The following is an 18,183-nucleotide window of genomic DNA, read 5'->3' on the forward strand; positions in this document are numbered from 1 at the left end:
AGAGAATGTAAACAGAAAGCAGGATGAGGACAGAATAAGTCTTGAGAATGAGGTCAGAGGAGGTTATTCGAGGTTTTAGTGCGAAAACATTCTTAAGAAGGTTTTGGCACCTAAGAAAAAGCAGTTGCTTGAAACTATGGAAAACAGAGGTGAGGTTGGGAGAAACGTATACTGAAGTACTTGCCACCACCGATTTCTGTTCATGTGTTTATTCTAAGATTGCCCTCCTAGATACCACGCCAACAGTTAAATCTGTAAAGCAGGCTGTATATAGCTACGAGACTTCACTTTACCCTGAAGAACCCCAGATGACCACAGTAATCCACCCATTCATGACCTGGAAATTAGATTACTGTAACATAATATACTTAGGAATGATGTTGCTGGCTTTAAAAAAAGCTTTTAAAATGCAGCTGCCTATTTCACAACGCATGCAAGCAAGAGCCTACCACTCCAAAGGCTTCATGGTGTACACTATCAGCCCTCATACCCAAAGTCAGGTTCAAGGCTTTGGTTCCAATTCTTAGATTTCTTTATGGAAACAGCCCAAACTACAAGAGAAGCAGCCTCGTTCTTCCCTCCTGCATTCCTTTGCAACAACTGGGTCGTCACGCACAAGGGTTTAGTGTACATTAGAAACAGACTTGTTGGACGGTAGCCCTGGAAAGAGGAACTCCTGGAATACATCGAATTGTTCACACAAACCTCACTGCCATCACAATTGAATAGAGCACAGTCTCAAGCATCAATCCCCAATAATTAACCTGGTCTACATTCAAATGCACCCTCCTCTGGTAGGCTGAGGGGAAAAAATGACACCCAAATTGTTGGGTTTTTAATCCTTGTAAAACCAACTACTAGTAACAACTATGGTTGAGAAAGACGTCTAGAATTTAGGGCTAAGTGAGGAAGCAAGAAAGATGCTGCAGTTTCACCAAAACAGTGACTAAATCTTCCTAAATGCTAAAAATGAAAACATTCGGGCCCAATCGTATTGTATAGTTTCATATACCATTTCTCAAAGCCGATGGTGGCTTTTAAAGAGCAAGCAAGCAGGCTCTCTCTGGCTGCTGATTCACGCTACCTGGTCTTAAGCAGTATCATCCTCCTGGTCAAGGCACAGGGAACAGAGGTAACAAACCCCAGAACTATGTTATGCCAGAAATCAGTCAGTGAAGAACTTTCTCCACCATCTTTCTTGCTCTGGCTTTTAGGTATGCCTTGATTTCTGATACCTAACGTGCCAAGCAAAACTGGCTAAAATGTATTTGCTAGGGACAGCCTTTTTGAAAAGTACCTCCACATTTTTCTATCGTCTGCATTTGTCAGCACTACCGTATCCCTGAATGTAGGTTTCTGAATGCTGAAGACCAACAGGCCCGGAGACCTTCAGACTCCCCTTGGGCCACAGGTTCATGTGAACACTCGCTCTCTTAGCCAGAGCAGGAGAGCAAAGGACCTTAATGTCTGCATGAGTGACGCACTGTGGGGAAGGAAAACATGAGACCCACAGTTAGGGGCCCTGTAGAAAAGCAGAGAGCAAACCTGGGCAGTGAGAAGGTGACAGGAGGCACTCTGTCTTCATGCCCTTTGGACTCCTATCTTAGGACCTTTATGAAGGGAGTGGGAGAACTGAAAGTCCATATTTCTCAGGGGGAAGCTCATCACCATAACCATAAATCAGGAAAGGCCTCGAATGAGAGGAGTAAGAGCAGTAGATGGAGTGGTTTCTGCTTCTGACAAACTCTTTGAAGAGGCAAGAAGTGAAGAATGCCATCCAACCTAATGCCCCAAATATTATTCAGCTACCAACTTACTCATGTGGGGAGGAAGGAGAGTAAAAGGGGCTGTACATCAAGCCATCAACACTGGTCCACATACATCGGGGTGGCAAAATGCGGCCCGAAATTAGTGCCTGCCCCTGAGAGATGTGCTCCCAAAGACGTAAGCAATCCAGTTGTGCTCCTGGAGTGTAGGATCTTGGTCAGCTCTGAATGTGCCCTGATAATGGGAAGCAAGGTGACAGTTTGGATAGCAGAAACATCAATACATTTATAAGTTTCAGGGGTGCAATCAGAGCATTTTCTGATCTTTTACCCCAAGAAGACAAAATTACCTCTCTCACTTTTAAAAAGAGGGACAATCCTTCTGTAAGGCAGAAGGAAGAATGAAACTCACTGGCATTTCTCCCCAAAAAGGCACCGAAATTCATTCCAATGAAAGGTCATCCGATGTGAAGAATAGGAGCAACTGATAGCTCCTGACTAGGACAGCTCAAACTAGTCAGAAATGTTTAAGCAGGAGATTAAGCATGCTTCACAAATCATATAATTCTTCCTAAGAGAAGCTGAAAATCCAACTGCTTCTTCAGAGCCCTGGACAGAAAATACATCTTCCTCACTTGGGGGCGGTGGGGGTGGTTGGAATAAGTCCCAATACCAGATGAAGCTTCTTTGCAAAGGAACAGGATGATAAAATATGCCCAACATCTATCCTCTTTATAACTGCCCTTCAAGTAGTTGAAGACTTATCAGATACCTGAAGGGCAATCATAAGGATGATTTAGGGTAGGAGATGGGACTAGATTCAATGGCCTCAAACTGTAGCAGAGGAAATTTCATTTGGAGGTAGGAAGAGCTTTGCGAGTACGAGGGTGGTCTGGCATCGGGACACGCCACCTAGAGAGTTGTGATCCCTGGAGACTGGCATGAGCAGACCAAACAGACACTTGGCTAGAAAGGCTTAGCCAGGGATGACCCTGCCTTGAGCAGGTGGCTGGACTAGGCTGAACTCATGAAATCCCTTCCAGCCCTACTTTCCTATGATCCTTCAAAGATAAAACCAAAGAAATTGGAGTTTAACAACCCAAACTGTTAATGTTCACAGAGAACCTATTTGTTGCCTACAGTGCAGACACAGGTGAAAAAGAAAACTTTTCTAGCCATGTTGATCCTGTTGCCAGCGCTGGCCATTTTCAAGGGCCCAGGCGAAGCTGCAGAAGTGTGGCTAAGCAGACGGCCCCAAAGCCTGCTTCTGAGCGGCCGCAGAATGAACCTTTGCAGACGTGACATCAGCTTGGTCAGCAAAGTAAAAGCAGCAATCAGCATGTCCAGCTAAACCAGTAATGAGATCCAATTAAAGCACAAAGCCTGAAAGGAGGCATTGTCAGGGAAGATCATACATTAAATAATACAGATCTACCACAACGTAGCTTTATCTTAAAATGTTAATAGTAATAATCTGTGTAACCAAATATATTCGATGTTGTCTTGCTATAATAGACATCTTTTTGCTAAGTTTCTAGATCAGTTGTGAAAACAACTATAGCCTTCTTTACAGAAGACCATAAACTTTGGAGAAGAGAAAGACTGGCTGACAGCAAGCAGCCTTCCCTGATGCTGCAGGAAGGCGATAAGGAATCCTTCCTTTCAGAAGTCTAACCTTCACGGGAACATAAATCCCAAGTAAGCGACATCTTCCAAATCCACAAGAGGTCTGGTTCAATCCAGTTCCCAAGTGAAACAAAGACAGCTGAAAAAAACCAAATTAGATGGCTTATTCTCATGTTCTACAGATATAAGGCATTGGCTGGAGGGAAATTGGGAGAACTCCGAAATTCAAGACGACCTGCTGCCTACCTGCATGCCACTCTCCTTCCCCACCTTGATCTCCCCAGCCAGTGTAGGTAAGAACCTATATTGTGCTATATTGTCACAGGAAGCCAGAGAGACTTTGGGAAAACTGTTTGTTTTTGTATTTTGGGGCAAAAACAATAAAAGACTGGGCTGGAGACCTGTTTCCTGCTTCTTTTATCAGTAGCCAACTTGCAAGTTTACTCGTCATTCAGGTAACAATGCCTAGCTAGGATGACAGGAAAGTAAAGGAAAGGGGAAGATCATTTCTTTTAATGCAATTAGGTACACTTTCTTGTATTTCTTCTTTTGTCACGGACAAAAGGAGGGAGGGAGGGAGAAACAATATAAGCATTAAGTTTTTTTTCCACTTCAGGAGTCATCTTTAGTAATGATATCTTCTACTTTCTTGCACAGGCCCTAGTTCCCTGGAATTTTACCAAAATGGATTCAAAGGCCAACTGTACGGCAAAATACTCATCTTAAGTTGCACATCAAACTGAAAACTGAAGCATGCCTTTTCAAAATAAATGTTCTGGGTTTCTTTAGAATAGCATTTCTTTAATAAGTAAGCTTTATGTGATCTCTTTTAAGAGAAGAGGATTTTTCCTACCTTCAAATTGGATTTCTCCAAGGGAACAAGCTCAGTCCACACCTTTTTTTTTTTCTTTTTCGCTTACAGCACACTTGAGCAGTCAGAGATGGCCACAGAAACTCCACAGTTCCAGATGTCATCAAGCTTTGCTGAAGTACCTTAGCAAGGACTGCTACAGGACTTTAATTGGAATAGGCAGAAACAGGGAAGGAGATAAATGTCTGGTTGGAAGGATAAGTTAGGAAACAGAAATGCTCTACTGTGACAAGGTGCAATCAAGAAGAGAGTTTGCATCATACTGCCAACCAACAAGGGATCATGAAAAACTGGTTGCAGAGTCACATTGTCCAAGGATGAAAAATTAAGTGTTAACAGTAGAGAAAAAGAATCAATAAAGCAAGACAGAGAACTGAAGACTAGGTCACTGTGCACTGGACTTGTTTTATCAGAGAAACATTATCTACGCGCCAAATGAAGAATTCAAGTCCACAGCGAACGAGCTCTATACAAAATGCCTCTATCCATAATAAAACGGAAAGACACAGAATCATTCTTCAAGCACTGAAGAAAGAAGCATGCCAACGAAGACTGTGTTTCAGGGAGCCACGTTTATAAATGTCACGTTTGCAAAACTAGCCTCAAGAAATATTTCCCAACCCTACTGGTAGCGGCACCTCTAGCTGCCATGCTGAGGGCTGAGCGCACCCCTGGCTCACCAGGAGCTGGTTAGGAGTCGTCTTGGAATCGAGTCGGCTGCCTGTCTCCTGCACGGCGCGCTCCCCAGACCTGCACTACGCTGATACACAATGCCAGCCAGAGCCCATGATGCTTAAAAAAGTAAGACAAAAATACAATTCTATAAATAGTAATGCAAGAAAAAAACCCTACGCTGCATCTCAGTTACATCTCCCAACGCAACGCATACAACGACCGCAAAAGCCAGTAATTGAGAAGTCAAGGCATATACCTCCCACTTCACTCAGAGGCACACATTTTACCGCAACAAACCTAACCACCCCCAGAACCATAACTCCACCCCACGGCAATGCCATCCTCCCACGAGACCCTTGCCTAGCTCTCTTGTCATAGGAAGTAATCCCGGTTCCTCCTTTTGCCCCAACCACATCTAAAAAGCCCTGGAAAATTAAACATACTCGAGGATTCATTGATACCCCAATGCTTGGTGAACAAAGCCAACCAGCATGTCGGGAGCCGAGACTATGGCTATGATTACTCTTTAACAAATCACCCAAGAGTGCACAACGTACCAACAGTCTATGAGAAAAGGGGCTTGTAATACTGTTACCCTGCCATCACTGCCGCCGCCTCTATTCTTTTCTCTCGAAACTTGTCTTAGATTAACCTTTTAGGCATAGGCAGTCTTTTGCTTTCTATATTTTCATTAGCACAAATGGGCCTAATCAGTCAACCCAGGCCTCATGCAGGCATTCAGTTCCTCCTGGGAAAGTCACTGCATTCCCAGGAGAAATCACAAGCGTACAGATACTCAGCCTTTTTCTCCTAGAGTAAAAAGAGCCACTCTGGAGAAAGCTAACCTGGGAGCAATCAAGGTTAAGTCACTCCCAGGAGAATTTCTCCTGGGAGACTGGATGCCTACACGTTGTGGCTTCTCTCAGAAGAAAACGCAGTCCCCCTAGCATCCCTTCCCACCCCACCCCACCCCACCCCCACCTGAAGACAGTGTGTTGCTTCCTGGACTCCAGCAGGGAACAGAACATGTTCCCTTCACCATCTCCACATTGTGCTACAGGGAACCACAGACTGACTGTGGGTAGCCTGAGTCAGCCAATCAGGGCTGTCTATGCACTGCTGCCATCTGTTGCCAAGCAGACTGAGGGAGGGAGCCTGCAGAGCTAACACAGATATGCGCATAAGCCGCCCCCCCTCAGCTGCAAGCTTTCCAAAATTCAGGGTTTTCGCATTCAAATGTCCATACACACAACTCTGGGTATGTTTCTCTACCAGGAGAAAACACCTGGGGAATTCGCCCAGATTACGTGAAACATGGTGCCCATGGGTGCCATGGCACCCCCAAGGTTTATTCAGGTGATCACACACATTTTCATGATCAGTAAAAATCATTATTCCACCAAAAAATGCTGTCATTGCTGACTGAACTCAGAACAGCAACACTTAAAAAAAATTTTCACAGGCTGTACGCAACAGCCAGCAAAATGAGACTGACTGATGCAGTGACAGAGTGGTGCTTACTACTCTCTCCCCAAATGACACCATGCCCATGCGCATATCCAGGATTCTCAATTCTAAACTTTAATACTCATATTGGTGCCCGCTGCTTTTTCTTTTAAATTCAAGTGTGCCCTTGGGCACATAAAAGTTGAGAACCCCTGTATTATAGCTTTCACTGGTATCTTATTTTTTACCTTTTTAAAAAACTCATCTACCTCACTTCTCCAGACTTTCCCCAAGAATTCTGATGATTAGTTGTATCTGAGCACTTCAAGTAGTTCTTCCTCATATGATCCATTTTTACTCAGCAGAGCCAAGGATTCAGATTACATAGCAATATATAATGCCATGTAATCTGAATCCCTGAATAGATCCGTCTCAACTAAGAATTAAACCCAGATCCATAGTCTTAGGCCAGTTTTAGATGAATCTCTAATCACAAAACTATCATCTACTTCTTCACCCTGTCATTCCATATTAAATCTAATGTAAGCTGCAAGTCCCTTGGGATGCGGTAGTTTGTGTTTTTTCTTGGTTTGGGGTTTTTTTTTGCAATACCAAACATATATCAAGTATGTCATAAAGATATCAGATGGTCAATCCTGAAAGAGATTTCACTATGAGTTTGGATGAGACTCTCACGGTAGTTTAGCTTGGCATGGGCACAGCTTCTATACTGCAGCAAGAACGTGTGCATTATGTACGCACACTATAGATGTTAACAGTTTAGTGATGGCAGAACATACAAAGCTGGAAGAGGGGAAAGGGTACTGAGGTTGGCACTACTAAGGAAGCAATGTGGGTGAAGTGATAGGCATTGGAGAAAGGATGAGATAAATGGGGGTAGAGTCTTCAGGACTTTGCATGTCAAACTAAAAAGCTTGACTTTAGCTATAGCTTTCAAGGTATAATCCATGGAAGGATTCACAAAAGGGATACTGCAGTCCTTCTGACAGACAAGGAAGATAAAATTTTGCCACAAAAATATGGACAGAGCGAGTAAAGAGGGCTAGCTGCAGGTATCAGACGGAGTGAAAAGGAAGGGAGTGTAGTAATGAAGGCAACAGATCTTTAGGGCAGGGAGAAGCAGTTTATCTGCTAAGATCAGAAAAATAGAAAGATTTTTAACATGTTATTGAGGTAGAAGTCGTCAGAGTTGATCATTACTTGGATTAAAAAAAACCAAAACAGAAAATGAATTAACCCGAGACAGGGGCAATAAGGGGTTCAGGTTACAGGAAATGGATGGCCAAACTTTTATGAAGAAATAGTAGTCCCCATGTCTTCTTTATTGAAGAGCAAAGCTTCAAAATGAAATATCATATATAGGAGAGTGAAAGCAAGGAGATGCGTACAAGGTGGAGAAATACATTTGGAAGTCATCACCATAGAATCGATGGCTAAATTTCTGCAAGTCCAAGAAGTACCCTAAAAAAAAAAAAGAGTCAGCCAAATAATCATCTAAGACTTCAACAAGACAGAGGAAGTAAGTAGAGGAGTAACTGGAGCAACAGTAGGAGAATTCACCATAAATGATTTCTATCACAGTAATTCCTGAAGTGACTCATCGAGTTTGGGGCTCCCTCATACTGTGCTGTCCAAATACAGATTACAAGACAAGTCCAGATAAACTTAGCAAGAGGAAAGTGAAACAAAAGCCAAGGGAGAGAAGGATGTTAAACCCAAGGAAGTGTTCAGCAGTATCTCTGGCAAAAATGTCAAAGGTTATGAGTATGGAACAAACAGAGAAGAAGTTACTACAGCTCTTGTAGGTAGCTCAAGGAGTGGAGAGTTGGAAAGGATGAATAGGGAATGGGGTAGGATTTTTATTAATTTTATTTTTTAGAGGACAGGAAGATGCTCATTCTAATGACAAAGAGCTGGAAATTATGGATTATGGATGAAGAAAGGGCAGGGTTTAAATCTGGACAAAAAGCTATCATCCATGCATACCTACCATACATAAATGCACAACAAGTTAAAACAGCAACAGGACCACTCATCTGTTCTCTACAAATCATAGCATTTATCTGAAAACTGAACATCTGGATGAAAAGCAGAATAGTATCATCATTAGGAAGTACTTTGAGCTTTGATTTCTCGTGGGGTCTGCTTTGGTCTGTAGAAGATGACTGCCTCCAAAGAAAGTTGACTGCTAAAAAGGCAGGGCTAGTTCCATGCCTCACAGAACATCACAAGGACTGACATTCAAAGCACATCATCAAAAGACCTGTTACAAGAAACATGCTTACTATCCTTTAAGCTCTCCTCAGTTTATAAGGCCTTTTTAAATTTTCAGAGGAATACCTCCTTATATAGGCACAATTTGGTATTTCTAGCTAAGAAACTTGTATGGACATGAAGGAGCTCAACACTCGTACAGGTCACTGTGGGAAGCAGAAAATAACTGGAACATTTAGGAGACACTCAGCAAGGACAGCCTGGATTATCATCCAGAAATCCTCCAATATCATAACTTGATAGTACTTGTGCAAAGTATGATGCAAGTGTAAATCCTGCAAAAGATGGAGACTGAGCTTGCTCATTTTGAGAAGATATGCATGTATTTTTAAAGTTGCACTGTAAATTAAAGTTGAAAACAATATTACCTAGTATTGATTTGGCGTACCACTATATTTTCTGTCTAGCTATGTGTTCTGATTTGCAGAAGTGATGAATACCCACAACTCTCACTAAAATCACTGGGATCTGTGTGTGATAAGCACCTCTGAAATGTAGGTCCAAACAATCTGTTGGGACTGAGACCATTTACAATGAAAACAATCTAGGTACTAAGGAAGACAAATGCTGAGATCCATTGAAAAGGACAGCATATATAATCTTTTCTAAATAACAAGTCTGAACATAATGAAAGTTTAACTTACCATTTTCAACATGAGCAAGTCTGTGCATGAGAGGTAGCCATACAAGGCACTGAGGAGGTGGATCAGCCATCAATGTGTCTAAAAACATGTTTAGCATTATCTTTTTCTGTAAGAGAGACAAAAGCATGACTCTATTAATGATAGAGAACAATTCTTTAAAAAAAAAAAAAAAAAAAGAGTCATTCAGTATTTTTTTAGTGAGTACCATTAGTGTATGTTCACTATTGTAGAGAACAAACCACCACGTGCCTTGCCCAATGGATTTTCAGTCTAAAATAGACAGTACATCACAAACAAGATGAGGACCTCACCTCCTGGGGCTGCAGTGGTGGCAATCTGGCGCGTGGAGCCTGGCTGGCAGCTGGAGCACGGCTCTGGCCAGCCAGGCTCCACTTTCAGGTGGCGCACGCTGCTGCCAGGTGTGCCACCCCACTTTTTTCAGGCATGGGATTTTTTTTAACACCAGGATCTCCCGGTGTCAAAAGCCTGAACGCTGCAAATCAGAAGTGTGGTAAACACCTGCATGCATGGCACGTGTTGTCTGTGGCGCCACAGACGGGTCTGCAATGTCGCATACTGCATGGGCGCGCTCGTCCGGATGCACCCTGCGAGTTACAGCAGGAAGTCTCGGTAAAGAGCGTGTTTTAAGGGGGTATTTGAGTCTGAAGACAGATGGTTGTTTAGAACTGAAGAGAGGTAATCCAAACACAGTCCGGCAGCACCAGAAGAGAGGACAAGGAAAGGGATAATCGAAAGAACTCTTCAAGCCAGAGACAGAAGACAAAGTTAAGAGAAAATGGGGCAGGGCAGAATTGTGCTAAGATCTCAGGAAGTGGAGAACAACGCTGAAGATTTGGGGAGAGGTGAATAACATGGCATTTCACGAGAAAACAGCCTGTCCGAGGCCCTGCTGTTTTGTAGATAGTCTTGAACTCAAACAAGCTAGGAAAGGAGAAAGAATGAAAGAGAAACGATGAAAATACGTTCAAATGGAGACAACAGGCTGGAAGAAGGGCTAAGAAAACTGTATAAAAGGAAAAAGTGCTTTGGGCTTCCAGAGTGGGGGAAGCAGGGGTTGGGGGAGAGCAAACAAACAAAACAGCCCAAAACAGGGATTGCCTTAAAAACATGGGAAAGGGAAGAAGCTGCTCCTGCCCAGCCACTCCCTCGTTTTTCAGTGAAAGCCAAATTCCCTGCTCTCAGACAGGCGACTCGAGAAGTAAAGGAAAACCAAGAGAAGTACAGATCCCTTACCGAATGCAGATGGCAATCTAACACTAGCTGGTGAAGAAGGCTGAAGTATTTAATAAAGTATTCACCTCTACCATGAGTTCTGAGGTATTTAAAGTCATTTACTTCAGACTTCACAAATAATGTCAGCGAACACCAAACGTCCTTCAAGCGCTTGTCCAAGTGGAACTCGCTGGGAAACCCCAATCCTAATGCAGAGCAAAGGACTGCCCTTCCTTAAGAGGGAAGGGAAGCAGATGCCCCCATCAAGGCCTACGGCTTTGGAAAGTTGTGAAAGGAACTCCATGTTACTGCCCTGGATATCAATGATGGGAACAGTTTTAACACAATGCACGGTATGTGAACAGGCCTGGGTTAAAAGTGCCGTAAATACTGCCAGATATTTGTGTCTTAGATCAATGATGGCAAAGTACAACACAAGCAGAAATCTACTTAGAATATCCCTAGGAACCACACCACCCTTCGCTCTCATTCTTAGTCTCATATTCTCTTATTGTCTCAACAAATGAAACAGTTTAAGAGATTGTCTCAAGGGCTTTTCCCTTTTCAAATAAAAGGCCAAGCCATTCCTGCTACCTGGTATATTAACTGAATCTCTAAAAACAGCCTGTGATTTGGAAAAGGTTGTTTTACATGGAGCCCTCAAACTACCTAAGGTACAAGTCTGGGGTACAATCTCAGCAAAAATGTATTGTGAAAGAACGCTGTGCACAAAGGGTCTTTTGGGGGGCTCCCAGTTCTCCCACCCTCACAGCTGATGCGACTGGCGGCAGAGAAGGAATCCTTCACAGAAATGTGGGCAAATGAGAGGAGGCCAAAGGTTCACGCTGAGGGCTTACCAGAGGTGTGAGCCCTAGCCTCAGAGTCCTTGCAGCACCAGCGTGTGGAAAAGATGGTGTGTGCTTTTCTGTTCTTAAATTTATCATTGATAAGCCCTCACCTTGGTTATCCAGTCTTTTAGATATAGGAAATTATTTAGCAAGCACCGATAAGACTTTAACAAATAATCTTGTTGTCTAGAGGCTGAAGAGTAGCACTCTACACTGATAACTGTTCCGGATGATAACAAATCTCAGAAATCTTGTGTTCCCTGTATGTCTGGGCAAATACCCGTTTTTCAAGTCAACAGCTGCAATCCAATTTTCTTTGCCTAGCAAAGGAGCTGAAGACACAACAACTATTCTGAACATGAAATGGTGAAAGAAGGAAGTGAGCTGTCTGACATCGAAAGCAGCCTGCAGTCCATCTTTCTTTACAGAGGTCAGGCAGTAACTGAAACTAAAACCTTTCCTTCTGTGCTGGGACAGTAACCATCTGCACTGGTACAGGGAAAGCAGTTTGGGATTTTGAGACGAAGCACAGCATATCCATAAAAATCATTCAGTAGCCGTTTGCCTGCTGTTTTAATATTCTGTGTTGTTAAAGACAGGTACAAGTGACATGAAAATATGGGGAAGACAAGCTTGGACTAACTGATAGTGACCTTCAGTCAACCCTAAATACCAAGGTGGGCACACCTTTAATTATATCAATTTAATTATTTTGATTTTTTTTTTAAATCACATTTTAAGCAAACTAATTAAAGTGGTATAAAAACCTCAGGTCCAGACCTTAACGCAGTTAACTGACAATCAGTTCACTGAAGTTAATGCACATCAGTTAATTCTGAAGAGAGAAGTAAAATATCCTTCCTTCATGTTTTAAAGCAGAGGTGCTCAACCTGCAGCCCACGAGCCAGACACGCTCTGCGGAGCTGCATCATCTCACCCGCAGGGCTTCCCATGAGCCCAGAAATTTGACGGCAGGGGAGCAGTGGCACTACTCGCGTGCTACCAAACTTCCAGACCCGAAGGGAGCCTCAGGCCCAGCGTGCTAGACTGGGTGCCAAAGTCCAGCGTGCAGCGATGGGCAGCAGTAGCACCAGGCCCCAGGGCCCAATCCCAGTGTGTGGGGCTGAGGGGGGCAGTGCCAGGCTCCCGGGGCCCAATCCTGGTGAGTGAGGGTGGGAGGTGGTGTCGCCAGGGCCCAATCCTGGTACATGGGACTCAATCCAGTCTGCAGTTCAGCCCCATGCCACTCATCCAGCCCATGGGGCCAAAAGCTCGAACATCGTTGCTTTAAAATAACAGCTGGTTTCCCTCTCCCTTTTTTCCCCCTTAAAAAGTCTCTGATCAAAGTACACAAAAAGTAATTTCCTTTGCAAGTAGCTAATTTAAATCATGCACTAAAGTTGTGCCAATTCCTTGTCTTGTCTAAAGGGTTGGCCCTTCCTTTTAATTACTTGGGTCCACTTAAAACTTTTTTAGTACACACAGTATACCACCCTAAAAAGAACACGCATGCAGGCTATAATAGCACCTCTTTCTGAAATCCACTGATTTCCTGTAGTTCACCATGCAATATAAAAACGCCATTTTGTTATCTTACTTGTTGGGGGAAACACGTCCGCACAGAATGCTCCGTGTATCCAAAAGAAGGCCCTTCAAATACTGCTGTAGGGAGCTTTAACACTTCTCGCAAAAACTGATCAAACTTCGTAAATATCATCAATCCGTTGGAATCGGATATTTGGGAGAAAACATCTACAAGAAGAACAAAAGAAAAGTAAAACCTTTAGAGTACATACAAGCTTACTGGAAAACATTGTTTTTTCAACACAATTTTTAGTTCCACTGTCTTTCTACAATGGACATACATTTCTGCTATTTGTTTGCAAGATAAAATATACAGTGACAATGTCTGGACTTTGTATATTGTTCTTATACAAAAGATGTTTCCAGTGTACTGAAAACCTTCAAAACTTAACATGCCAACTGCAAAAAGGCAGAAGCCAGAAGGTATTATAAAAAGAGTTAAGTAAAAATAACTCCACTTCAACATTTGCTTCCTCAAAAGGTAAACTATTCAAAATATTTTGAAAATAACACTTGAAAACAACTTTGGGACGACTGGAATTGCTTGAGGCTGAAGTACACACCCCCACGGCTAGGAAGGTGGGTTAAGAAGCCCTTTATTTGAGGGCCATTGGGAAAGACAAAGAAATGCAAAGGAACTTCTTAGCCATACAAGGTGCATCTTCAGTAGGAAGAAAGAGGTTCAGGTAAACTCTAGGCTCCCTCAGTTCGTAACTCAGAGTGCTATAACTCATGTGCAACATACAAAGTGCTTTGTCTTAACTAGGCTTTTACCTCGGGTACGCTCACGACACTTAATAACACACCCTTTGTTCCATAATGAAATGAGAACCACAATCAAGCTCTGTAAGGTGATGGAAAGTCAAGCAGTGCAACTTAGGAAAAGTTAGAAACACCTGATGGCCCCTAGACGTCCTGACCCACCAATGGTAGATTTCATCCCTGAATTAAATCAGGGAAATCTCACAATCTCACATCTCTCTCTCAGCAGGAAGCCTGCTTCTCTGCCTGCAGCCCCCATAATATGATGTTTTCCAGGCTTATGCCCCAAGCTTTGCTTTCACATTCATGAAGCCATGATTTAAGACAGCGGTGCTTAACTTTTCAACCCCGAGGGGCCAGTCCATAGCCCAGATCCCAGAGTCAGGGTCAGTCTTCAGGTCTGATCCACCCACAGAGTGACCCTGCAGGGCTGTGTTATCCGGCCTGCCCAGCGTCCCATGGGTGGCAGGGGAGAAGCTGCAGCCTTAATTGCCAGAAGCAATGGCAATAAAGGCTGCCATCACTCCCCCAGCCACTGCCAGATTTCTGGCCCTGTGGGAGACGCTGTGAGCTAGATGACATGGTCCATAAAGCAGACTGAGCCCGGGGGCCGGAGGTTAGCACCACCGCTAAGAAATCTGCGCTTGGAGCTGAGAAACGTCACAGGAGGCCATGAAAAGGACAACCTAAGAAGGTGCAGCCTTGTCACTTATGATGCAAGGAAAAGTAAGGGATAAATGGGAGAGCTTGGTCAGGGCAGGAACTAAACTGAAGAATTATATACATGGTCCAAATCTGCATGGTCTGATTTGCATTTTCATTTGAACAGTGAGGTAAATTGGACAGGGAAATCAGTGAGGCAGTAAAAATTATCTGGTATATAAGAACGAAGTAGCATCAAGATATGATGCCCATGGCACCAGATGTGTTTTACACCCCTGCCTTAAAATATTTAAAAATTTGCAGCCTAACATAGCTTTCTTCAACATAAATAATGCTCAGTCTGACAGATAAGCTGTTCTGGACATTAGGGACAGGTGCTTTTAGCCTCATATTTTACTGAGTGTCCCTAAATTTATGGACAGTTAGCAACTCTGCTCCAGGGAGCCCACAGCCTGGGCAGAGGAGTGGGAGGAAGAAAAGGGGGATGTTGCACTGCACCAAAGGGAGGGGAGTGACCATCTATTTTCTATTTTCTTCTATTTTATCTATGATTGAATCAAAAAGAGTAAATTATGCCTTTAAAATAAAGCATGGAAGCCAGCAACTACAGAAATAAAAAAGACAGCTCGTGCAACCTAAACTGGCTCATTCTACATGACAACACTTAGATGATCATTACAGACTGCGCTGACAGTTACCTCCTAGGTAAAGATGCCTGGCATTTCCCATGCAACCTGCTTTTCAGCTACTCATAACTGCACCCCAAGCGTTAACCGTTCAACTTCAAGCTTTCGATGCTGGGCACCTGCTTCAGGCCTTTTTTTTTTTTTTTTTGGGGGGGGGGCAGGGGAGGGAGTGATATGAGTTTCTTTTAAAACAGTTCAGGCATTTTTTTGGAACAAGATTACAAGGGAACTACAAACCAGCTGGCCTCACATCAGTACCCAGGAAGTTACTGCAACATATCCTAAGGAAGACCACTTGCAGGCATCTGGAAGAGGAAAAGCTGATCACAAGTGTAGACAGATGGCATGAATGTATAAAAGGGTATAACCTCAACACAGTGTGTACCCCACTGAGTTACCTTTGGCCTGTATATTGTGTTTTTCCAGGATGATGGGTAGTTTCATATTTTCATACTAGCTAGGGTCAGGAGGGACCTGAACAGATCACCTAGCCTGGCCTGCCGCCACAGGCAGGAATGAATGCCGGGGTCACAAGACCCCAGGCAGGTGATCATCCAACCTCCTCTTCAATTTGCCCAAGGTAGGGGCGAGGACCACTTCCCTGGGAAGTTGGTTCCAGATTTTGGCCACCCGAACTGTAAAATATTGCCTTCTGATCTCCAGCCTAAACCTATTCTCCATCAGCTTATGACCGTTGTTGCTCATCACCCCAGGTGGTGCTGGGGAGAAAAGAACTCTGCCTGTTTGCTGTTGATCCCCCCGATGAGCTTGTAGGCAGCCACCAGGTCCCCCCTCAGCCTCCTCTTGCTGAGGCTGAACAGGTTCAGGTCCTTCAGTCTCTCCTTGTAGGGCCTGTCCTGCTGCCCTCGCACCAAGCGGGTGGCCTCCTCTGAGCCCTCTCCATGCTGGCCACATCCCTCCTGAAGTGCGGCGCCCAGTACTGGACGCAGTACTCCACCTGCGGCCTGACCAAAGTCGCGTAGACGGGGAGGATCACCTCTCTGGACCGGCTCGAAATGCATCTTTGGATGGATGACAAGGTACGGCTGGCCTTGCTGGCTGCAGTCTCGCATTGGCGGCTCATGTTCATCTTGGAGTCAGTAATGACTCCGAGATCCCTTTCCGCCTCTGTGCTTTCAAGAAGGGAACTCCCCAGCCTGTATGTGTGCTGTGGATTCCTTCTCCCCAGTGCAGCACCCTGCACTTGTCTGTGTTGAACCCCATCCTATTCTCATCTGCCCACTTTTGTAGTCTGTCTAAATCTTGTTGCAGCCTCTCTCTCCCTTCAAGTGTGTCTGCCTCGCCCCACATCTTAGTGTCATCAGCAAACTTGGACAGCGTGCTTTCCACCCCCCTGTCCAAGTCGCCGATGAAGATGTTAAACAGTGCGGGCCCGAGGACCGAGCCCTGGGGGACCCCACTGCTCACATCTCGCCAGGCTGAGTACAACCCGTCCACCACTACTCTCTGGGTGCACCCCATCAGCCAGTTTTTTACCCATCCAACTGTGCAGGCATCAATGCCGCAGTCGCTTAATTTATTGATGGGGATGGGGTAACAGATGGTGTCAAAAGCCTTCTTAAAGTCTACGAAGACTACGTCCATGGCAACACCATCATCCAGGATTTAGTTACTTGGTCATAAAAGGCAATTAGGTTGGTCTGGAAGGACCTGCCTTTGATGAACCCATGCCGGTTGCCCCTGAGCATGATCTCCCCTGCAGCCCCCCACAGATGTGCTCCTGGATGATCCTCTCCAAGAGCTTCCCGAGCACCGAGGTGAGGCTTACAGGCCGATAGTTACCTGGGTCCTGCTTCCTCCCCTTCTTGAAAATGGGGACCGCATTAGCCAGTTTCCAATCTCCCGGCACCTGGCCAGATGACCACAAATGCTCATACAGCCGGGCCAAGGGCTCCACGATGATCCCTGCCAGCTCCCTCAACACCCTTGGGTGGAGGGCATCTGGACCTGCAGATTTAAAAATGTCTAGCCCTTCCAGAAGATCCCTAACTACACCTGCGCTGACTGAAGGCTTGATAAGAGCTATCCCCAAGACTGTCCCTACCTCTGGTAGGTGGGATATCCCAGTCCCTATTCAGGAAAACAGAGGCAAAGAAACTGTTAAAAATATCAGCTTTCTTGTCTGGCGTGGCCACCAGATTACCGTTTGTGTCTTCCAGGGACCCTACATTGCCTGGTGCCCTCTTCTTGCTCCCAATGTACTTGAAAAAGAACTTTTTGTTGTCCTTAATCCTGGACGCTAGCCTGAGCTCCATCTCTGCCTTGGCCTTCCTAGTAGCCCTCCTACACTCCCGGGCCGAGGAGGAGTACTCCTCCTTGGTGATAGCTCCTCCCTTCCACTGGTTGTACGCCCCCTTTTAGTCCTTAGGCATTGCTGGATGCCCTTGCTGAGCCAAGGGGGTTTCTGAGCACTCTTACTCCCCTTGCTTCTCTCAGGGGCTGTTATCCTTTGGGCCTGGAGGATCGCCCCCTTAAGCTACGACCATCGTCCACTATAAGACGACAAAAAGAAGGGGAACGGAGGCCTCACTGGAACATCGAGGAGGGGCAGATGGCTGTACAAAGAGTAGGACAGCCAAGTACCAGGATAATAAGGCTGGAATGGGAGCACCCAGACCAGGATGTAAAACAAGCCCATGGTACAGGATGGTTTAAGATAATCAAGATATAAATGGAATATAATACGTCATTTGTTTTGATCACTGTATAAAAGGAGGGTTGGAAAGACTGGGACTGTTGCAGTGGCCTAGGGGAGCCTGAGCGGTGTCGTGCCAACTACTCTGTCACAGGCACAAATACATTAACGCCTGGTCTGACATACTGGCTAGGCCAAAACGGGTTAGGGCTCTGGCTGTAAACAATAAACGTGGCTGAATCTTTGCCACAAACTGAGCCTGTGGTCATTCTTTAAGACAAGATTAGTACTGGAATCTCTTGGCTGCAACTTTTGCCAGCAAATTTGCAGGCAGCAGCTGTGCAGAAAAGGACCTGACGGTGACGCGGGGCAAGACGCTGAACAGGAGCCAGCAGTGTGCCCTTGGTGCCAAGAAGGCTACCAGCATC

At 44.8% G+C, this 18,183-nt stretch overlaps 1 protein-coding gene across 13 annotated transcripts in view; it reads right to left on the reverse strand.

Moving 5' to 3' along the window:
* Window positions 1-18,183, reverse strand: part of DTNB (dystrobrevin beta) — a 296,518-nt gene that overhangs the window by 216,993 nt on the left and 61,342 nt on the right. For all 13 annotated transcript variants that reach the window (XR_009462220.1, XM_019497687.2, XM_019497682.2 and 10 more), the window contains 2 exons: window positions 13,002-13,156; window positions 9,324-9,429 (listed from right to left, as the gene is read on the reverse strand). Coding sequence is in view for 12 of the 13 variants with exons in the window: in XM_019497687.2 (XP_019353232.1) it covers window positions 9,324-9,429; window positions 13,002-13,156 (261 nt within the window). In the remaining variant the exon portion in view is untranslated. The remainder of the gene's footprint in view (window positions 1-9,323; window positions 9,430-13,001; window positions 13,157-18,183) is intronic.

This window comes from Alligator mississippiensis, chromosome 1 (genome assembly GCF_030867095.1).
Source record: "Alligator mississippiensis isolate rAllMis1 chromosome 1, rAllMis1, whole genome shotgun sequence".
Taxonomy (NCBI): domain Eukaryota; kingdom Metazoa; phylum Chordata; order Crocodylia; family Alligatoridae; genus Alligator; species Alligator mississippiensis.